This window comes from Pollicipes pollicipes, unplaced genomic scaffold (assembly GCF_011947565.3).
Source record: "Pollicipes pollicipes isolate AB1234 unplaced genomic scaffold, Ppol_2.1 Scaffold_6686;HRSCAF=7923_pilon_pilon_pilon, whole genome shotgun sequence".
Taxonomy (NCBI): domain Eukaryota; kingdom Metazoa; phylum Arthropoda; class Thecostraca; order Pollicipedomorpha; family Pollicipedidae; genus Pollicipes; species Pollicipes pollicipes.
Genome location: NW_023596921.1, coordinates 36,759,775 through 36,783,074, shown reverse-complemented (window position 1 = coordinate 36,783,074; position 23,300 = coordinate 36,759,775). Strand labels below are relative to the sequence as shown.

At 51.9% G+C, this 23,300-nt stretch overlaps 1 protein-coding gene across 1 annotated transcript in view; it reads left to right on the top strand.

Moving 5' to 3' along the window:
• LOC119108259 (soluble guanylate cyclase 88E) overlaps window positions 1-23,300 on the top strand; it is a 76,416-nt gene that overhangs the window by 40,116 nt on the left and 13,000 nt on the right. The window contains exons 5-13 of the mRNA XM_037231839.1: window positions 61-184; window positions 3,545-3,692; window positions 4,063-4,189; window positions 5,117-5,321; window positions 6,608-6,754; window positions 8,397-8,529; window positions 11,826-11,933; window positions 20,498-20,617; window positions 21,303-21,503. Of these exons, the coding sequence (XP_037087734.1) occupies window positions 61-184; window positions 3,545-3,692; window positions 4,063-4,189; window positions 5,117-5,321; window positions 6,608-6,754; window positions 8,397-8,529; window positions 11,826-11,933; window positions 20,498-20,617; window positions 21,303-21,503 (1,313 nt within the window). The remainder of the gene's footprint in view (window positions 1-60; window positions 185-3,544; window positions 3,693-4,062; window positions 4,190-5,116; window positions 5,322-6,607; window positions 6,755-8,396; window positions 8,530-11,825; window positions 11,934-20,497; window positions 20,618-21,302; window positions 21,504-23,300) is intronic.

Below are 23,300 nucleotides of genomic sequence, written 5' to 3'. Positions count from 1 at the left end.
ACCCTGTTGCGGTGTTTCCCAGTCTGACCCGGCGGTGACCTGGCATCCCTGACCCCACAGGGCTGACCTGACGGTGCGAAACCTCGGCCAGTCGATTCTCACCATCCTGCCGGACCTGCTGGGAAAGCGGCTCAACGACTGGTTCGACCTGGTCCGCCCCCTGGTCGAGTTCCGCTTCGCATCCGTAAGATGGCGCACGAGTCGGGGGAGTGCACGAATCGGGTGGAGGGGGGGGGGGGGGGGGGGGGGCTGCACAACGCACACGACTGGGACCATCGTCGGCCAAATATCCCGTACTTTTCTTATCGCAGGTACTCCTTAATGTTGAAACTTGGCATATTCGGCGTTGTCTGGAAACAGTTGGCTTACGCTATAATGCTCCTCCTCCCCACGGGTATTTGTGAAAGCTTCACATCTACCCAGGGCGGCACTTTGGTTTCACTTCACCGACCCAGCGCCCCAGACCAGAGATAACGGTTTCGTTTGAAAGTGAGTGCAGACATGGCGGGCTGGAGACACTTCGTCACCGGCTCGATTATCGTCTGATATACCGCATGTCTTCGGCGTAGGGGATAGCCCGTCCCACCACAAATGGCATCAGCGCGCTGCGTGGCACAAAAGCGATGCGGAGTGCCGGGTACGGAGTACGGAGTATTTGTGGCTAATTGGTTTCGTGCCTTGGTTTTAAGCATATCTTGGGAACCTGTTGCACTGCGCGCCCACATGCGTTTGATTCTGCGCGTCAGTGCTACCCCCATGCACTTACAACATAAGCTCGTTCGGCTTCACAAATTTGCAAAATTAACACACTGCAGTGCATACTTTTAAAGAAAAAAATTGTAGCGCATAGTTCCAAATACACATCTGAGTTTTATATTTAGACTTTGTGCGTTTAGTATCTTTATGTGTTTGATGCCTTCTGCTATCTTCTGCGTTTAGTATTTCTAAACATTTAGTATTTGACGTCATGGAGTCGTAACGAACCGAACGTACCGAACATTGTAAAGCACCGGAGACTATACAGACCATCTCGTTGATGGACTGCGAGCAAATACTAATGCATCTTATCTTGCCTTTTGAATCTCTGCTCAGAACTTTTTGAATGCATGGATAGCTGGTGTTAGTGGTCACGCTAACCAGCGCTTGTTGCGTGAGCCCTGACCCCGTCACCCGATCGTGAAATCCCAGGTGAGCGACAAAGTTTGGTGACAAAAGTATAACGTGCCGCAATGCTCAGTGCGGTAAATACAAACACGAGATTGCCAAAATTTGGACTACTTGGAGGGCGGAGTCAGCGTCAGCACAAGTTGAGTTTGCCGAGAACATGGTTCAAACACAACTGCAGCGAATATTTTGAATTTAAATTAAAAAAGGAATGCAACGGGTGCCGAGCGTCGGACTTACGCAGCGTGTAGCAAGTGAAATGAAGTAGTGGCAGAAGTGTTCTATCACATCCAACACGATGCCATCTCGGCTTAGGCGATGTCTCGGACGTCTGCGGTTGGTGAAGCAGTCACCGTTTGGGTTTTACTTTTGCCCATGAGAAGCCGTAATTTAAGGAATTACACCTCCTTTTGAAACATACGCTATGCGCTAAGGCCTCGTTTGTGGTACAGCCTTCACCGCAGGAGTCATTGACTCATCTATTTAATTGATGTGCACTCACGACGTATTTCCCTTGGATAATGGTTCAGACTGAGAGGCTAGCTGGCGAGCATTGCGCATGAGAGCTCTCTACAAATTAGACGCCTTTGATTGGCCGCCATCGTCCGCAATGGCTGCAAAGTTTATTTTCTTGTAACGATCAGCGCGATTGCTTTTGCGTCAGCCAATCAGTGCCGCCTGTTCAGCGGTGGCAGCTCGGGGCGGAGCGAGCCTCACGGATACCGACTCAATTGAAGCTGGCAGACGGAGGTAGGCGGAACACCAGCACTGCCGCACCTTGCTGCCGCGCCGAACACTCGAGGCACGTTTTCATTGCATTCCGGCTGAAGGCCTTGCAGACTTGTTTTATTTGGAGGCATTCACTTGCGACAGATTTGTAGCAGATCGGAGATCAGGTATGAATGCGGAGCTATTCGCTATGCTTTGCTATGAGCCATGATTCCAAGCAAGTTATGTGGGAATCAGTACCAGTCCGCGGTAAATCACCAGCGGGGAGGCATCTGATGAGCAGGCACGCACGGTGTGCGTACGATGGATCAAATGGAAAAAGTCGACAGGGATAAAAGTCAGACCAGAAAAAAGTTAATGGACATAAATTCAGAAGCAACAAAAGTCAACAGGGATAAAACTGAATCGGAAAAAATCGGACGACAAAAAGTGGAAAGTGGAAATGGAGGAAGCTCAATTAAAGGAGTTCAGGGACTATAGTTGACAGAGGTAAGTCGAAAGCAAAGAATCGATAGATGAAAATTCCAAAGGGGCAAAGCCGGCAGGAAATCCACGAGGGACTACTAAGTGCTTACTATGACATGTTCATTATCATAAGCAGAGCTTAAAACGCCGAGTGCTCACAATGTAACCCATGTTTACACTATGACGTCGTTTAACCTTACCTCCCGGTGTATTAAAGACAGGTAACTCGGCACAGGCCTGGGAACTCTGAACTCATCATGCCGCACACAGGGGTGTAGTATCCTATTCAGTTGGGCGAAAGGGCTGAACCTTCCTTATCCCAACTTTGGGCTTTGGAAAGGAACTGGGTCGTATCCGGGAAGGTCCTTTTATTGGCGTGTTTGTTTCATTTTCCCGTGCTCAGCTCCCCAACCTAAACTGAACAACTACTTCCCCTGGCCGAATATCCGGCAACTGAAGCTCTGGTTAGCTGAGAGTTAACGGACCGAAAATTCCACCAACACCACCAAATGTGAAACATTCCCTTTAAAGGGAGTGTTGGACGTTTGCATAGGCTTGTGAACTGAAAAAGCCACCTTGAAGATCAGCCGGTGCAGTTCGCAGCCCTGTCCTTCTTAACACCAACTCTCCTAGTTTTTGAGCTACAAACCCGCAAAAATGTGAAGACTTTTTCAAGGAGACTATTTCAACGTCACCCAGTCATCCATGGTGTCCTAATATCGTCATTTAAATCTTCCAGTTCCATTAGCCATGTGCAAGCCAACTCCTAGACAAATGTGATTGTCGATTCGTTCATATCTGGCGTTCGTGAGCGCGATCTCCAGACATAACGACCGTCAGTTGGCTTTCAATCAATGTTATGCATGGCATGATGACGTAATTAAACAATGACATATTGAGGAGAATACTTAGTTAACAGTGAAAGTGTGTCGTGTAGAGCAGTCTTTTCCGCTTAAAAATATACCAGCGATCATAAGTGACCTTATTTCGGCATATCTGATGCTTTCTTCAATATTTTCAAAGATGAAACATTTCCATTAAGTTGTGTTGGCCCGAGCTATCTTTTGCACCTAAATGCAAACAACAGTTACAAGCAGGCTTATTCCGTTATTTATGATGCTCGCCCTAGTACCTCAAGTGTGAAACACTCCTTTTAACAACTTCAAACATTTCTCTTCCGCCGCAGATTTTGAAGAAAACCAATAACATTTTTGAGCTCATTTCCATCGACGCACCATCCCAGCTGAACAGCATGAGCACCAATGGGAAGGACGGTCTGCACCCAGAAATTGACGATGCGACCATGATCAGGGAGAAGAACCTCCGCCTGAAAGGTTGGCTGGGAGGACCTGTGTGCTTGCCAGCGCTCGCGCTCGCGTTTAGCGCGACGCTGAGAAGGAGGAGTGGGCATTTGCGTTTGCTAATGTTAGATAGCGGTACTTGGTTGCTGGGGGTTGAAGAGTTCATTTCTTCCAAGTTGCAAATCAGCAGCATTTCATTTATACGCTGGGCTTCACCGGCCTAGTCCAATCAGCCTTTGCATGAAGAGGGTGGTCGCGCTGGGAGGCCGTCACTAAGCACAAAAGCTGCCCCCAGTCCAGCCTGATCCCCTCCACCTGATTTCCATGTGACACGGTGTTGGAGAGGTCGGCCGCAGCCGCGAGACTGGACTGTGAGTCATGCCAGAGCTCGACCTGCCTTCAGGCCAGATGATGTACTTCGACGATTGGAAGATGATCCTGTTTCTGGGCACGCCGGTCATGCCCGACCTGGAGGCCATGATCCATACGGGGCTGTTCATCAACGACCTCTCCATGCACGACTTCAGCAGGTGAGTGACCGGCTGTCACCGCCCCCTCCCCCCTCCCCTTCCTCTGGCGGGCTGTGAGGGCCGTGTGGCAGTGAGCGAACGCAATGCTCGTCGGCACACTGTCAATGGCGCGCTCGCCATCTGTCAGCCTGGCGAGGCGCGGTGTCTGGCTGCCTGTTCGCAGATCGCAGGCTTCCAGCCATTCTGACACCGCGCGACCGACAGTGGTACGATGCAGCGAAAAAGAGGCGAGGGCTTTAGAATATTGACATCGCGCTTGACGCACTGCATAAACTTGGTGTTGTTCACTTTGGGATGAAATAAGGAGCCAGACAGATGATGTTTGGCCCAACAGCATGATCAAAAGGCGTTGCGTTTATGGTGTTGGTCTGACATCCCAGAGCAGTGGTGAGAGTCGAGAGTTAAGCAGAACGTGCATGGCGCGCTGGCATCGTCGGGATGATGGATATCCTCGATTATCGAATGCGGCAAAACCACGGACACGGTTTCTTCAGCTATTTTGTATCATTCTGTAGGTACATAAATTGTTTATCCCCGTGTACCATCAAACCTTATCACACATGCGGCCTTGAGCACAAACAGCAGCAATGCCGAATCCTTTTCGTTGTTGATGCCTGCAGCACTGCGAATAAATTGCAGGATTTCACACACCCTGTGAGCGGCCAACATCCTTTCCTCATTTTGACCGCGCCCAAGCCGCGCGAATGGCAGCACACTCATACCCCACTGCGCGACGGGGCTTCAGATTTCCCTAAGCACTCGCGCGACACCCGGACGTGAATGGAGGGGCGGTCCGCTGGAGCACTTCGGCTCACCACGTAGGCGACGCGCACTGCATATCCGCCCGCCCGTGGACGATCTCGCGCCGTGAATACCGATCAGGGAGCGGGGTGGGAACCCGGCGTTAGTTCCGCCTCCTGCCGCCAGGGATCTGATGCTGGCCGGCACGCAGCAGTCGATCGAGCTGAAGCTGGCGCTCGACCAGGAGCAGCTCAAGTCCAAGAAGCTGGAGGAGTCGATGCGCAAGCTGGACGAGGAGATGCGCCGCACGGACGAGCTGCTGTACCAGATGATTCCCAAGGAGGTGGCCAACCGCCTGCGGAAGGGCGAGAACCCGGTGGACACGTGTGAGGTAACGCCCTGGAGTCCTCGAGAACACTGATTTCCGTGAACAGTCCCTCCCTCGGTACAGTTGTATTAAGCAAATTTCAACCGATATCTCTGTTTTGTGGAAATTCGAAAGCGTTTCCAGCCATCGATTTCCTTCAAAATGAAGGACAGTGATTTGTAATACCCTTCCAGCGCTATCTCCACCCGATTAATGCAGACATGGAAAGGACTTATCTATGTTCATAATTTTACTTTTCTAATGCTTCGGAGCTGCGGTGTTGTCGTCGGTTTTTGTCGCCTGGGCTCGCCCTTGTGGTGCTGATAATGATCCAATCCCCGGCAGCGTTTTTAGAAACCGACGAAGGTGAAGGTCATTTAAAGTCAAAGGAGAGCCGTTTTGTTTTCGGGGTGCCATTGAACAGTGGAGATACCCCTCGTTCTTCTTAAAAATAAACTGCACATGTCACTTCGAAGCCTGTTTTGATGTATTTAAGTAAACGTGAAAAGCTTAGCATTGATTTATTTCCTAATGCCACATTAGGCATGTCCCCCTGCAGATGGCGATCCATGCATGATGCCTAGCGTATTTTGAAGATCAAAAACAAGTTGGTCTCTATTTCAATATCCATGCTTACGAAACCCAGATGTTGCCTTATTGATCCTATTCTGATGCGATAACCGTTTTGAGAAACAAAATCATTCCAACAAATATATTTATGCCATGTTTCCACAACTCCCCCCCCAGGGATATCGACCAATCCCCAGCGAGACAGAGCTGTTTTCTGTGGTGTTTACGAAACCATCACGAAAAAGTGATGTGACGCATGCCACTTCGGACACCGCTAACGCGGTTACCACCATGCTCTAACCATGGGACACCAACTACGTCATCTCTTTCGAGTCTCCCAGCAACTGCCATGCACGCGAGCGGAAGTTTTCTTCTTCATGCAAAGGGACTTGCCCTTGCTGCAAGTTGAAGAGCGTGTTGGTTGCTTAAACACCTTCTTCCGGGCCAATGTCGGGTGCCTCCGTCGACTACGGGTTATTGTAGCATTGGATGTCCGGTCCTGTCGCCGTGTCGCGAATTTTGGGCACAGGACCCAGCAAATATTATCGAGAAATCGAGGAGCAGTAGCTCCACAGGTGCCAGTCGTCTCAGGATGCCTTGCATGACGCGTCCTTGGAAGCAGGGCTGTTTACCTGTGTAAATTGTTACAATGAATGACGTAAGTAATGAATGACGTCCGACGCGCGCCAGTCTCATTCCGATGTGAGACGCCGGGCCCGCACATGCCACCCGCGCCGCAGGTGTTCGACAGCGTCACCATCATCTTCTCTGACGTGGTCACCTTCACCGAGATCTGCAGCCGGCTCTCACCCATGCAGGTGGTCTCCATGCTGAACTCCATGTACTCCATCTTCGACCAGCTGACGGAGCTCAACGAAGTCTACAAGGTACCGTAGCCCGCGGGTGGCGGCTGGCGTCCGGTCGCTGATAATGTACGCTCGCAGCGCGGCACTGTTGTCGCTCGAGGCAGTCTAGTTTGGCCTCTCTTGGCTCCTCAAAGGTTTGCTGATCTCGCCTGTTCGTTGGACGGAGCCCATGCATCCTGATGAGCTTCATTAAGTTTCCTCAGCTTAGCACTATTGCTGAAAGCGTAATCCCCAGCCTCAGAGGGGAATTTCGGCACAATGAAAGATAACTAAGGTCGTCAGCATTCACTTGGATGGCGGGCATGGCATGAATAGGTGGGGAGAATGACGGAGATCTGTCCAAAATCTCCCACTCTGCTGTCGTCATCTCTACGGAGTTTTTCTCCGAGTACTGCAGAACTGGGCTGGAGATAGAGGAGAAAGCCAGGAACGTCCTTTTGATCAACTCGTCACAGTTTGTTACATCGGTAATTTTAAGCTACAGGTTCCGCACCCGATGTGACAGAACGAAAGCTAAAAAATGTAGAGGTGCCCACGCACATGAACTAAGACCTTTTCTCGCGTCATTTTGCGATGTGTATTATGGCTGCCTCGTCAAGTGTAGTCAGACTGCGCCCAACGACGTTTTTATCCGTTCCACGTAGCTTTGCATATGGGTCTAAGACGGCATGCAGACTTGTGAAAACCACTGACGAACGGGAGACCGGAAGACGCCTCCAAAAATATCTCCCACGCTCCTTGACCGAACTGTTTTTTTTTTATTCGGCACGTGAAACTGCGCACCCAATAATGTGTGATCAAAATTCAGGACGGTCAATATCCACGTTTTTGTGTTAAGGCGAACTACGAAGAGTCGGCTGGAAGTTCCCGTCTTGAATCCAAAAGTCAAACACAAAAGTAGAGATCCAAACTGTACAAGTTCATTACGGGGACGATTTGTGGCCGACCGGGCCCATTTTAAGCAGAGGGTGCACGCACACAGTTGAGTTCAAGCAGTATTATGACCTGGCCGAATGGGTCGATGCTCAACTTACAGAACATTTCAACTCCGCCTTCGGTTCGCTCAAACTCACGCGGACTGCGGCCGTCCTGGCAGGATTAATGGTTGCATGATTAATGGTAGCATAGTCATAGTTGCCATCACCGGATTCCGACTTGGGGCGCGAGCATTGTGTGCATATGTCTTCATCCGACAGCCTCACGCTGCTTTTGCTATGGACCGGGACGTGTCTGGGAGATACAAAACCCGGTAGTACTAGGGCCTGTGGAATGCTACAACGCCAGCGACCCAGCACGATCCCGTAAGTGAATCATCTTACACCAGCTTCGATCAAACCAACGGCATCGGGTCCGGACCTGGCGCAGCAGAACAGGCTCTGCCATTTCTCTACAATGAGATCCTGAATACCCAGCCCGGGTCTACCCCGCCCTGGAGAAGGCCTGGCCCACCCCGTCCTGACCGAAGTCTGGTCCACTCTGACCTAGGCTTGGCTCGTCCTGGCAGAGGCCCGACCGGCCAGGCACTGACCGAGGCCCGGCCCGTCCTGGCCCAGCCTGGCTTGGACTGGCCCGTACTGGTCGGGCCTGGACCCGCCCCGCCCGCCCCGCCCGGCCCGGCCCGGCCCGGCCGGTCCGGCCCGTCACGCGGTGTCTGCGTTCCTAGGTCGAGACGATCGGCGACGCCTACATGGTGGTGGCCGGTGCGCCCGAGAAACGCGATAACCACGCCGAGCGTATCTGCGACATGGCGCTCGACATGGTGGAGGGCATCACAGGCCTGACGGATCCGTCCACAGGTGCGTGGCCGGCGGCAGACGGCGTGATAAACACGCGCTCATCACGTGTCTCACGAGCATGTACACATGTGTGTGTGGCCGGCGGCAGGCGGTATGGTAAATGCGCGGTAATTATGGACCTCACCAGCCTGTACACCGGTGCGTGATGGAAGATTTTTTTCCTTCCATTTACAAGTCTTGTGTGTTAGCATATGTACAGCACTTCGGTCAACTAGGTCTCCCGCCGTCGTCAGATGTTTTTTGGTCCCGAGAATGACTGGCTGGTTTGGGCTTTCAGCCATGTACGCGCCGCAGCGTTAAAAAGTGGCGCGGTGTATTGGGATGGCAGGGGGGGGGGGGGGCAGCACTGCTTTTTTTGTAAAGGAAAGTCACGACTGCTGTGAAAATGTATCCCAGTGACAAAGCTGAATGGAACAGTTTCAATATCGCATGGAGCGGAAGCCGGGGTCACAAGTTAAAACCTGCGTGTGTTAGGAAACAAAACTTAAAAGTCCAAGTTAAAGAGCCGAAGTCAAAGCCGAAGGCAGCGTTTTAAAATGTCACCAAACTTAAAGCCCAAGACCACGCCAACTGCTCAAAATCACGCGAAGCCGAAGCCAGCCGTGAAAATAGCCCAAATTCGAAGCCGAATCCGAAGCCACTGGAGGACAGCTGCGGCTTCGCGAAGTCAAAGCCGAGGAGGGAACCAGTGTCCTCCCACGCTTGATGAATTCGTCCACGGCATCGCGTCGGTGCGCGCGTCCCGTCCGTCTGACAGGAACACCGAACATCTGTCTGTACGTAGTGGCGATCACGCTAGACGCGTGTCTGCCGGTTACGTTGGGGCCACCGGCTTGCATGGGTCACACTGCAAGCCGCCAGTCTGTGGCTCACCCCGACCCGCTGAGGTCCGTCCCTCGGAGTTAAATTTTTATGTCTGTCGGGCAACACCAGGGCTCCGTGCTCGGCGATGATGTCACATGTCACTTGCCACATGTTGAATGTCACATGTCACATGTCAATGCCGTGATATCCGAGATCAGCGCATCCGACGCTCCAAGAAGAACGTTGTAAGTCCAGGTAGGGCGACAGGTCAAGCCAACTGATTCAGCCCTGGAGGAGGACGAAGCCATGGCGGAGTTAGAGGTGACCATGTTGCACAGTTCTTTGCATGTTACGCGGCCAAAAGCAGAATCTTCCATCACGCTGTTAATATGCAATTGAGAGCTGCCCATTTTCCCGACGCCCACGATCGTCAGCATCTGCTGGCACTTTATGGACGCTGTTGTGTACACAACCGCGGCTGGCCGCGCTCACTTCGCCTCTCGGTCAAGTTCCGAAAGGGCTGCGGTAATGACGTCACAGGCTAGCCAGAGAACTACGGGACAGGTCGTAATGGGCTTACCCATCCGAACTGCTTTCATCCGAAGTAGTGAAACGGCTTCCAGCTACCGACGGGGAACGGTGCCTAACGTTTCAAATGCAGTGGCCGGGTCACAACGGACGCGCGCGGTGCGGTGGGTAGGAGTTGCAGCGTCGGGGACGTCGCTCGTGGCCGAGGCCACCGTCAGAGCTGATCATCGGACCCGGTCCCAGAAAGTGGTCCAGACTGGCCGACCGCCGCGGCCGCCTGGCGTGCATCGACCGCTCAGGATCACGAGTCAATCACGGTTGCTGCGGTTATTAGTAGTGCACGCCTCTCACGGCACGACCAACGGCTGCGCTTCCCCGGGCCGTCATTCATTTGGGCCTGGGGCTCCACGCGGCGCCCGGGCCTGGGCGAAGAGACCACACGCCGGATTACGTCATTGGTCCGGCCGGAGCTTATGACGGCTCACACGGCGCCTGGACGAGGAAACTACACGCCAGATTACGTCACTGGGTCCAGCCGAAGCTTATGACAATTCACACGGCGCCCTGACCTGGGCGAGCAAACCACGCTCCGGTTTACATCACTGGGCCCGGCCGAAGCTCCGCCAGGGTTTACTACGACTCTATCCACGCGGCAGCCGGGCCTTGGTGAGCAGAACGCGCACAGGCTGACGTCACTGGGCCTGGGCAGAGTTTATTACGACTCTATCCACGCGGCAGCCGGACCTTGGTGATCAGAGCGCGCACCGGCTGATATCACTGGGTCTGGCCCGAGCTTGAGAAGCGACGACGCATGTTCGCTGAAGGTTCCGTGTAAGTGGTAAGTGACGTACCATGCGTGATAGGACCAGCTGAGAAGAATTAAAGGAAGGTGACGGCGGGGAAGCGACCCGCTTCCCATCCTGAAAATAAAAGACATGACCCGCGTGGTGTTGCATGGTTGGGAAGTTTGCGACCTATCTTTATCCCTCCCCGCTCCGTTTCGAGCGTGCCGCGGACTTTAATAAGCTGCGGCCTGAAGCATTGCCAAATATTGCTTTCCTGCCCACATCCCCGACGTCGCGCGACGTTAACAAATGTCTTTTGGCTCATGTGTGCGTGCAATTAAGCTCCGATAGCTACTTGGTTGCTGGAAATTGGATTGTGACTTAAATGCTTTTTTAAGCCATCAATGGCCGTATGATCTCATTCTGACTGAATGTTCCGGTTTTATCATGGCAGACGAGGGCGTTTAGGGGGCTGAAGAGGGGCTTATTGCTCGGGGAGCCCAGTTCGTGACGCGGCGAGCCCTCAGCACCATAGCGACCGCTATTTGAAGACGATATCGTAAAATGAGGCCATGATTGTACTCATTCCGCCCATTAATTTGTATTGCCGAATTTTCTGCATCGCAGAGCTCCAGCCAACGATATCCTCTAACGGTCGCCGCCTGCAATAACGTCTGAGCGCGACTGGTCGTTAACATGGCACTGCGCGTGAGTGGTGCCAATCATTCACTCGATCGCGCTCTGCTCGGAAGTGGAAGGTCTGGCGAGCTTAGAATGCCAGCCAGCATGGCAGCAGAAGTCCGGCCGATGACGAGCCCGCGCGCGTGCCCCGGGAAATACGGGACATCACGCTCAATGACGGCCGATTCCCTCAGGAGTTGCAGGCACACGCAGTGTTTGTTTCTTTATATGCATCGACGTAAGTGTATGCTCCATTTTTCCCAGCATCAGGAGCTTACCGCTGCCCCGTCTAAACAACTACACCTACGCACACATCACAAAGACCAAAAGGACCGAAAAGCCCAGTTCGTATGAAACACATCATTGCCTGTGGGTGCCGTTTTCACGCTAGCATTGCACTGTCGCACCCGCGAGTTAATTCACCATGAACTGTTCTCTGCAGCTGGGTGCGTCGGTCCGCCGCCCGACTCGCTGATGACCAGTGGCCACCGTCTGCAGGTAACCATATCCAGATCCGAGTGGGCGTGCACTCCGGCACGGTGGTGGCCGGCGTGGTGGGGCTGAAGATGCCGCGCTACTGCCTGTTCGGCGACACGGTCAACACAGGTGAGAGTGGCGACGGCCGAGCGGCCCGCCTCCGACCTCGACGGCTGAGCAGCGCACCTCCGATCTCCTCGACGGCCGAGCGGCCCACCTCTGACCTCCTCGACGGCCGAGCGGCCCACCTCCGACCTCCACGTCAGCCGAGACTCGCGCACCTCTGACCCCCCCACCCCCCCCCCCCCCCCCGACGGCCGAGCGGCCTATTTCCAACCTCCCCGCCTGGGCGGTCGGGGGAATTTCCTGGAGCCATTCAGACATATGACTTATTATGCGCATGTGTTCGCTGAGTGAATGGAGACATGGTCCACGCAGGAGAAGCTGGGAGCAAGCGTCCCTGACAGCGTGCCTCTTACAGGGGGAGTGAGAGCGCCTCTTACAGAGGTAGTGAGAGCGCCCCTTACAGAGGGAGTGAGAGTGCCTCTTACAGGGGGAGTGAGAGTGCCTCTTACAGGGGAAGTGAGAGTGCCTCTTACAGAAGGAGTGAGAGTGGTGTGGAGCATACGGGGCCAGGCGGTGTCGGTAGAGATCCGAGGGTGTGGTTGAGAAGGATCACAAAATGTCAGTGAGAGTGGTCAGTTTGATAATCTGACGGCGAGATTGTTGGAAGGAGTGTTTTTTTTCACGCTGCGCCCTCCAGTAATAAGCGCCCTGGGGACTTCACAAGGGCCCTTTGACTTGATATATCACTTAAGTAGAGAAATCGAGCAAATTGGAATTTAAGCTATCGTTGCCTTACTTCCTCCTTCCAAGTCCACTCCGGTGACCACCTTTATCCACCCTTGCGATCTCTCCGCGTGAATCATTGAGTGCGTGGTCGACAGAGGTAACAGCTTTCATTTCAGCAAACAGATATTGACCTCATCACCGTAACCATGGAGCAGTGCCACGATAAACGCAAGTATATGGTGGTCTTATCCTCTCGTAATGTCTTGTACAAACGCAATACAATATTCTCATTGCGTGTGGTGAAAGGCCTTTCGTGATATACCTGGCGATGACTAGATCCTGTTATCAAAATGATCGTCTTCATAGCGTGTAGTAGTAGGTAATTAATAATAAAATAAAATAAAAAGGAGGTAATCTGTCAACGCCAAGGGTATAGATTCGTAAGCGGATTGAGGCGTGGCAGCCCCCCCCCCCCCCGCAGCTCCCCCCTGGCCCTAAAGTTCATCACCAGCCGCCTCACCTTTGAAAGCAAAGTGCATTAAGTTCGTAAAGGCATTGTCTTTCGCATGCTTTTAACGTGGTTTACCTCGCTGAGCCTCATCCCAGCCGATTTTAAAAAACTCCGGGCCTTGTAAATATATAACTGTAAAAAGACAGCGGATTGTCCAGGTTTGCAACCCATGAATCGAATCGCACAGTAGAAAGCGGAAAGCTCAGTCATGAGCGTGTTCGCGTTCCCGTGGAAGATCTGGGTTCGATTCTCACCTGGCGCTGCGGCCCAGGGGCGCTGACCTGGCCACTGCAATCGCTCGTGCTCCCTAGAGCGCGGCGTGACGACGCGCGCCGTTCAATCATTCCTTCCTGGCGATTTCGGATTAAAACAATATGTCAGGCCTTGCAAGCTTGATGACCAGGAAAAGTCAGCAAGTCTTTTTCGTCTACATGGGACCGTTTCGCGATGAGATTGGAAAAACCGGAGGAAGACCACATCAACCTCGGTGAAAATCAGATTAAGTGGTCTCCCTCATCACCGGTGAGCTCCATAGAGCACTCACCCCTGGTTAAAATAAAAGTGAACGATCTGAAACGTTGGAAATATATCTGCGCCGACTTGGTGCGTATCTATATTGACTAAATAAGCGTGGCTTTATGGATTATTGACTATATAGACTTGGCGCGTAGGTAAACCACGAAATGAATTCCGGCCGAAAATGAAGGTCGACGGAGCTTGCCAGCGTTAATCTATTCCACTTAGGACGGTTGCGCTAAGACGCAGGTGTAAATGTGACGGCTGTCTGCGGATGAACAGACCAATGCATCTAGCACAATGATAATCCAACAGCGCAGCAAATCAATGTGCATAAATATGCCAACACCAAAATTTGAATTGCCTGATAAACATGGTCATGTGTTTATTTAGAACTTTTGTACCGCGCATTGAGAACGAATCCGTATGCTTCCGTTCCCTAGTTTTGGTTTCCCACATTAGTTTTCGTCGCCGCACTGTTACGCATATCCGATCACTTGTTTCGCCGGGCCTCTCCGGCGAAGCAAGCACAATTTGAAAGAAGCTTTGCTGCGTTACAAACCCCCGGCTCGTGATAGATGGACCATATCCGATATGCTCCACGTGCAAAACATATTCCAGAGGCTACATCGAGTTTCTTCTGAATTCTCAATTCTCCGGCCTCGTCCATCATCAGGAGTTTATTTCCAAACCGCCATGCATCGTCTGTTCACTAACCCCACCAGCCTAAGCTCTTGAAAGCACTAAGCAGCTCGCTACGATTCCAGAAGTGACCGCGGTGACTGCCGGCAGCGCTGCCATTCCAGGAGTGGTCGTGGTGACTGCCGACAGCGCTGCCATTCCAGGAGTGGTCGTGGTGACTGCCGACAGCGCTGCCATTCCAGGAGTGGTCGTGGTGACTGCCGACAGCGCTGCCATTCCAGGAGTGGTCGTGGACTGCCGACAGCGCTGCCATTCCAGGAGTGGTCGTGTGACTGCCGACAGCGCTGCCATTCCAGGAGTGGTCGTGGTGACTGCCGCGCAGCGCTGCCATTCCAGAGTGGTCGTGGTGACTGCCGACAGCGCTGCCATTCCAGGAGTGGTCGTGGTGACTGCCGGCAGCGCTGCCATTTCCAGGAGTGGTCGTGGTGACTGCCGACAGCGCTGCCATTCCAGGAGTGGTCGTGGTGACTGCCGACAGCGCTGCCATTCCAGGAGTGGTCGTGGTGACTGCCGACAAAGCGCTGCCATTCCAGGAGTGGTCGTGGTGACTGCCGACAGCGCTGGCCATTCCAGGAGTGGTCGTGGGTGACTGCCGGCAGCGCTGCCATTCCAGGAGTGGTCGTGGTGACTGCCGGCAGCGCTGCCATTCCAGGAGTGGTCGTGGTGACTGCCGGCAGCGCTGCCATTCCAGGAGTGGTCGTGGTGACTGCCGACAGCGCTGCCATTCCAGGAGTGGTCGTGGTGACTGCCGACAGCGCTGCCATTCCAGGAGTGGTCGTGGTGACTGCCGACAGCGCTGCCATTCCAGGAGTGGTCGTGGTGACTGTCGGCAGCGCTGCCATTCCAGGAGTGGTCGCGGTGACTGCCGACAGCGCTGCCATTCCAGGAGTGGTCGTGGTGACTGCCGACAGCGCTGCCATTCCAGGAGTGGTCGTGGTGACTGCCGACAGCGCTGCCATTCCAGGAGTGGTCGTGGTGACTGCCGACAGCGCTGCCATTCCAGGAGTGGTCGTGGTGACTGCCGACAGCGCTGCCATTCCAGGAGTGGTCGTGGTGACTGCCGACAGCGCTGCCATTCCAGGAGTGGTCGTGCCGACTAACAAAAACTTCGCCCATGCATCTCGAATTACGAAAAGCTAGGCTGAACATACAAAACTTCGCGAAATAGCATGTGCACAAACTCAACGGTTTGAAAAGCTTGCACGCTGGTCCACGAGTACATATTTTGACCTTCATTAAAACGGTCCGCTATGACTGACATTGAACTTAAGTCTGAAATACTTCAGGCAGTTGTGCATGCCCATCTTACCTTTTCAGGCTTAACCCTACGCCGACGATTACGCCTAGGCTTAACGTTATTCGCCTAGAAATTTTTAGTCAGATCGTGAGAGCGCTGAATATCGATGTACATCTTGATATAAACTGACGCTAGTTTTACATGCGGTCTAAAACCTGGCTTAGGCTAGGCCGGGCATGTCATAGCACCCAAGTTCTCGTCGCGCTGCCAGGCCATGGTTCTAAATGGGTTAATCAAAGTAAAATGTTGCCAAAGTTGATTATGGATATGCATGCTACCATCAAAAATCCAGCGCAAATTTCGACGGTTGCATGGGTGATTTTAGGTCTACATGGGCGCCGGCTACTATATCCGTTTAAAATGTATCGCAAGAAACGTCGTTTGATCACCATCTGAAATAGCGATTTAAAAAATGAAGTCATAGCGAGTTCTAAAGCCTGGTTAAGTGGTGCCCAAAATGCCTTCAAAGAAACACCACCACTGAATAATTCAAACGCACCCATTTGACCAACAGTGGCAGTTTCGACCCGACCGAACTTGCTCCTCACTGTTTTAGCTCCTCACTGTGGATTGCACTTGGGGCGTACCATCAAATTTACTAACCCTAATCTTTGTAAAAGAATGTTAGTAGCGTGTGTCTCAGTGACAGTGTTGAAATTGATATAAACATATATATATATATATATATATATATATATATATATATATATATATATATATATATATGTACATTATGTTTTGTTGCATTCGTCATATTGCAGTACACTCCCTGCCACCAAGTCTCCAAGAAAATTTTGTTCCACTTGGCTCCCATACATTTTGTATCCCTTTTCTTTTTAACCGTGTTAGTAAGTCATCGCACTCCCTAACTGTGCCACCTCCGCAGCCCAGTGCATGCACATTTACTTTGATCAGAAAGCCAAAGGGAGGTGGACCGTAAATCACCTTCTCTGATATCGTGCCCCTCATCAAATAGCGTCCGTGCGTCAGTGACGTCAACGTCATAATAGCCTCCTTCCAGAAAGGATTTAAGATGACCCCCAGCAACTATTCTGAGATAGTGCGTACTTCTTTTCTGCATGTAAAATTTACTGATCCATTTCAGTATGAAAATTTTGACCATTTTGCCTCAAATGTGTCATGTCGCCTTATCCATGCAAGTTTTAAAGCGGCAATGTGAGATTGCGCATCTGTCGTGCTCATACCTCCTTGAGCCTTGGGTCTAATCATTTCTCTCTGCTTGATTGTGCCACACTTGCTGACCCACAGAAATCGATGCAGCATCGTACTTAAATCTCTTAGGGAATCCAGCAGGGGTGAGGGTGAGGAAATCCAGCAAAGGCGGAGGGGGGGGGGGAGCGAGGCAAACAGATATGTAATCTTATGCAACAGCAAACATTTTCTTTCATTTGATGTCCTACTTGTGTGCAATGTGCAGTGCGAGAACACATTTCAGCTTGCGTTTTACCTTCAATACGGTCGAGATATATGACAACTGCCGTGCCTCCACATGGCTGGTGTAACCCACCGATTGCCTTACAGCATTTTTCTCCAACTGTCTCTTGACAGATGCCTTCTGCTTTAGAGTTTTTGGGGATGGCTGGACGCTGAAGTAAGGTTGTGGTGAATCCGTTATGCGTCATGATCACGAAGTCTCCATCACGGGGGTGTAATTTCGCTAAGTGGGTTCGGGATGAGCTGGAGAAATGGCTAAACTTATCCCAAAATGCACTAAAAGGAATCGCCTCTCAACCGCGCCCCGCGATCCGTTTGGACAAGGACCACGCCGTCTGCATTCAGCGGCGGTAGCGGCTTGGCGGCATTGTTGCAGATGTGCGCCTGCTTCTCCTTCCGTCTGGCGAAAAGCCTGCTGAGCGTCTTGATACTACGGAGCTGAAGAGGTCAGCAGCTGAGGAGCAGCTGGCAGCAGTTTGTCTGCCAAAAATCAGCTGCGCCAGGGACGCTTGTCTGAATTCGAGCAGCATGCTGCGCCACTCCAGGAGCGCGATACTCGCATTGGCGTTCGTCTCGTGCGCTCTCCGCAGCAGGCGTTTGGATGTCTGGACAGCATTTTCCGCCTTGCCGTTAGCTTGTGCGTACCTTGGGGGTGTCGTGGTGTCCCTGAAGTGCAGGTTTGCTGAAAACTCGTTGAAGTCGTGCGCTGCGAACGGGTTGTTGTCTGAGATTACAACTTCCGGGATTCAGCATGCTGCGAAGTGTCGTCTAAGGACGATGATGATGCTTCCGGCAAACTTTCCAGCGAGCTCGCCGAACTCGAAATAGCTCGAGAAGTAGTTCACCGTGATAATCTCGGCCACGGAGCGTGGAGATGTCTGCTGGCAAGATTTCCCAGGGTCTTCTCGGCAGTTCAGACTGTTTCAGCGGCCCTTTCTGCTACTTGAATGGATGAGACATGCATATGTCGCATTTAGACAGTTCTTCTTTTAGTCATGTTGCCATGCCGGGCCCGTAGACGACGGCTCATGCCCGACGCAACAGGGTGTTGCGTCCCATGTGAGGTACAGAGGCCCTTTTACCTTCTACTTGAGGGTTGGCGGTCTGACACACCTCCCTCCTGGCCAGATGATACCATCGTCGATGGACGACTCGTCTCTGATGTTGAAGCATGGTAGGGAGTCAGCGGGCACCTGTGCCTTATCGTCCCGGCCAGCCGCCTTTGACGATGTCGTGGAGGACCGTGCTCGTCGGATCGTTCTCCGTATGCTCAGCGATTTCTCGAAGCTGCAGCTGGGAGATGGCAGCGAAGTCCGCAGCGCACAGGATCCCCGTTTCTTCCTCAATGCGGATCTGGAAGACGGTTGGCAGGAGGGCTCGCGACAGTGTGTCCGCCAGGTACATCCTGGTAACGGATTCCCACACCACAGCAGAGAAATCGCAGAGGTAGACGTTGGAGACGCTTGGGCGCGCTCGTCAGTAGCTTCCGCGTGATGGCCACCAGAGGGTGGCGGTCCGTCCTCAGCACGACTCGCCATCCAAACGTGTACTGGTGGTGACGTTCGCGACCGAACACCAGGCTGAAGAGCTCTGCCCATATCTGGGCGTAGTTCTTCTCAGGGAGGTCAGCGCACGGCTTGTGAACGAGAGCGGCTGACCACCCTGCATGAGGCAGAACCCCAGGCCTTGGGAGGAGGCATCAGCTCGTCCCTCCACGGTCAGCTTGACATCGCGCAAGCGCAGGACTGGTGCACTGGCGACCAACCACTGTACCTCCTGGAACACTTCGTCCTGCCTTCGAGTCCGCATCCACTCTTCTTGGTTGAGCACTTGTCCGGGCGGCTACAACTGAGGACAGAATCTGGCCAAGTAGTTTGCCATTCCCAGGAATCGCCGGACACCCGCTATATATTTGGGTTTAGGCATCCGAGTGGCTGCTTCCACCTTGTGCGGAGCTGGTTTGGGTCCTTTCTTCCGGGAGGACGAAGGACTCAGACGTGTCAAACGTGTCCAATGAAGAGAATCTTCTACACCTTGAGCTCCAATTTTGGCAGGTCGAGTTTGATGTTGCTGGTCTCAAGTGGGCAGTCACGCCACGAGTGACAGATCGCGTACACGAGACATAGGAAACCACCCTGCTCCGCCACATTTTCCCGTCCTGCCTCGGCAGAAGATACTGTCGAGCAGCACGATTATGTTGTTTAGCGTTGACAGACGGAGCTAGGCTCTGTTTATCGACACGGGGCTGATTTAGCGGATAGAGCCGTTGTCAAGCGGCTTCAGATGTTGTTTCACGTGTACAGCCTCGGGATACAGAATGGTATTTGGTGTGCGCCCCTGTTCGAGGCGGCCACGAAAGCCCGCGACCGCAGGGCTGGCTGCAGGCTGGAAAACAGTCCTTGATTCAAGTATGTTCAACACGGCTGCTGTTGTTTTGGTGGTGGTCGTTGTTGGACCATTAGCGCTATCGGTGTGGGCGGCGAGCGTCTATTTGTAGGCTTTTGAAAATATTTCATTGACAATTTGCGTCAAAGTTGAGGTTGAAACATATCAAGATTGCTTCCAAACATAGACGGCTTTTAGATCCGTCACGTTTCGTGAGCTAATGTGCTTTTGTTTGCTTTCACCGACGGCTATTCAGTGATAAGGCCTGCCCTTGTTTGTCTGCATAGCCTTAGATAAGACGTCGAGGCAGAATAACACAATTTATCGCAGACTGTAGAAGTTGACGCATCACCGAATGATGCCTACAATAAGCTAGACCACAGTCAGCAAGACATGAATCTTGTAATGCAAATAATGCAGCATGCAGCGAGAACAGAAATTAATCAAGTAAATATGGTATGAACGCCGAGGTCCAAAAATGTGATGGGATCTGACAGCTGCATCTAACGAAACAGGACATCGCGGTTTGCAGTGTCTTTGAATGTTGTATCTGTGAAACACGTATTTGCCACTTTCTTCAGAAGAGACAGGATTTTGAGCTTTCATTTCAAATATCCTGCCTGCACTAAATCTCCAGAAATTTGGGGGCCAAATCCATCGTTAAGGGGGCGGAGCGGGTCGAAAATGGAAGGGGGTGTATGTGTGTGGGATAAATTTAGGGAAGAATGAATTGTGTAGCGCGGCTAGAGAATGAATCTGTTTGGCACCTAATGATGTTCCGTGAGGCCCCAAGAGACCTTAGCTGAGAAGCTTAGGGGCATGTTTTATAGAAAACCGCTCAAGTCCTACCCAATAATGCGCTGTCATGCAGAATGTGGGTGGTGTGAGGAACAACCTCTTCTCCGAGTCTCATTTAATGCACATCCAGAGAGGGAGAGCGAGAGCGAGAGACGGGGACGGAGACAGACAGATAGAGGAGGGAGGAGGGAGAGATGCTTCATGCATAACGTGTGTGCCCTGTTTCTGTTACTGCAGCATCAAGGATGGAGTCAAACAGCCAGGCAATGAAGATACACATCTCAGAAACTACCAAGGTGTGCCTGGGAAAGCTATATCGCACCGTGGAAAGAGGAGAGATTGAGGTCAAAGGAAAAGGTGAGATCAGTCAAAGTATATCAAACTAGAATATTATTGGGCTAGTCATACTATACACACACACACACACATATATATATATATATATATATATATATATATATACATTTCTGACGAAATATATGTAGTATTATGCTTTCATGCATAGCTGTATTGCTATGTGTGTCATGTATTAAATCTGTACTATATCAGTTTTGACGATCAATTTTTCAACCTTTATCTGTGCTTACAAAAGGAACATGTTAACATCCTGCTCCTTATCGCTGCTGCATTCTTGGGTGATGTGCGTTGGTCAGACCTGCTTGGTGAAGCACACTTAAGATGCGTCGACTCCCGCCGGCTTGGCTGGTATGCAGTGGCAGTGTGCTTTCTTTTGTCATTTCCAATGAGCTTAGATGTGTGGAGGGGAGAGGGCTGCGCTAGTCCAAAACGACTTCCCTGGCCTCCCCTCAGCTTCAGTTCCCTGACCTGCCTTCAACCTTCAGACGAGCACCCTGGCCTGCCTTCAACCTACAGGTTTCAGACTGCACTCAATCTTTAGGCTTCCACATCCATTACTACGGTCGCTAGCACGGATCTTCTCACTCTCCCCGCCCCAGTCGGTTCCGATCATTTTTGGAGTCCCTCACGCCCAAGGCGATCCCATTCTCGCGGTGCAGCGGGCCTGACAGCCGTGTGTGGGCAGGCGCGATGAAGACGTATTGGCTTGAGTCGCGGACGGGCAGGAAGCCGCTGCACGAGAAGGTGCGGGTGGAGGAGTGTCTCACCAAGATGGACCGCCTGGCGGAGTCGGCTCGCGGCGGTCGGCGCAGTTACACGCCCATCAGCCAGGTGTCGCGCCAGGAGCGGCCGAGCACGGCGACCAGCAGTGCCATCAGCATTCGCGGTGAGCCGCCCCCTCCCCCCCCCCCCCCACCCACACACGCCCCGCCTCAGTCGGTCTGCCGTGCCCGATCCTGTCCATTTGTTCTCGCATGAATTAGTACTTCTCAGAAATGCATTTATTCTGCCTTGCAAGCTGCACTTTCCGGCAATAGCGTTTTTATCGAATTGCACCCCCCGCCACGAGCACTATAAGGCATTCCCATGGTGCAGAGGTAGCAAGGCTTTGTTGCCGTAATTGTCTTGATGCACGTAATGCACAATAGAGAGAGAGAGAGAGAGAGAGAGAGAGAGAGAGAGAGAGAGAGAGAGAGAGAGAGAGAGAGAGAGAGAGAGAGAGAGAGAGAGAGAGAGAGAGAGGAGAGAGAGAGAGAGAGAGAGAGAGAGAGAGAGAGAGAGAGAGAGAGAGAGAGAGAAGAGAGAGAGAGAGAGAGAGAGAGAGAGAGAGAGAGAGAGAGAGAGAGAGAGAGAGAGAGAGGAGAGAGAGAGAGAGAGAGAGAGATATATATATATATATATATATATATATATATATATATATATATATATATATATATATATATGTGCGTGCATGCATGCGTGCGTGTGTGTGTGCGTGCGTGCGTGCATTTCGGTAAAAGTTGGCAGAATGTCTTCTTTTATGCAGGCATTGTTTAAGACCAGTAACCAGATTCATACAGAGAGAATGGCGCACAAAGGGTGCCGATAACGCAGTGGTTAACGCGTTCGTGTTAGCCACTGCACGTCTGAGAAACCAGAGGTGCGGGGTTCCATTGCCTGTGGTGCCCGCCGTTCTTGCCAGGGTGAGAGGCAGGCGACGTCACATAGCCTCGGCGGCTGAGTGCGTCGAGCTCCATTGCCCCCCCCCCCCCCCCCCCGTCTCCTCCCCAGAGGATACGCGATGATGGCGTAGGGAGTAACTTCACGAGCTTTTACTTCCAATCCGATTGCAAAGAGTAAATAGTAACTTTTTACTTTAGCGAGCGTAAAGTTCTACTATTTACAGGGACACATGAGGTAAGGAGTTATTCTGTACTTCACCAAGCATCCATCGGGTTTCATAAACGCATTTGCTCATTTGATCAGCAGTGGTGATGGTAGAGGAGCCGACCCATGGGCCTATGCACGAGCGGAAAAATAGTTCCTTGAAGCAAGCATAATTTTAGATTTTTTAGAGGCTCACAGTTTGAACTAAAGAAAGACAATAATATAAGACAATACGCAATAGCTTACGTAAAACGAAACCGGCGAACAGTTGCATTCTGTAGGTTGCTAGCCTCATAGTAAACGCTTGCGCGTCATTGTGGCTTTGCCACGCTTCTGAAACTACATCGTGACGCCCGTCCCTCATCCAGGTAAAAAGGGCGGGTTCCGCTGGGAATCGAGCCCGGCAGTGAATGGTTAAACGCAAAAACAATAACCCGTGCGCATTGTTTAACTCGTAATATTTCTCGAGCGGCATGTCATGACGCGAATATTTATATAAAGCAGACATAAAGATGATGATATGTTTTTTATGTCCGTATGTCCGCATGTCCACGGACATAAGACGTTGAAGACATAAAGACGTAAAGACATTTGGCCAACAAAGAGCCACAAGGCCCTATCGAGGTTGACGTGCCTCAGGTTCCGTATGCATCTCCAAAGCTAATCTCACCACCTGACCCGAATGAATTTAGCTAAAAAGGATATCTTGAGACCGATAGAACGTATCTGAACGGGTTTTGAAGGTTCCTAGACAGGGACTTTCTACAGCTTTGTTTGTCAACCCATTCCCATGGCTTACTACTCTTTGACTAAA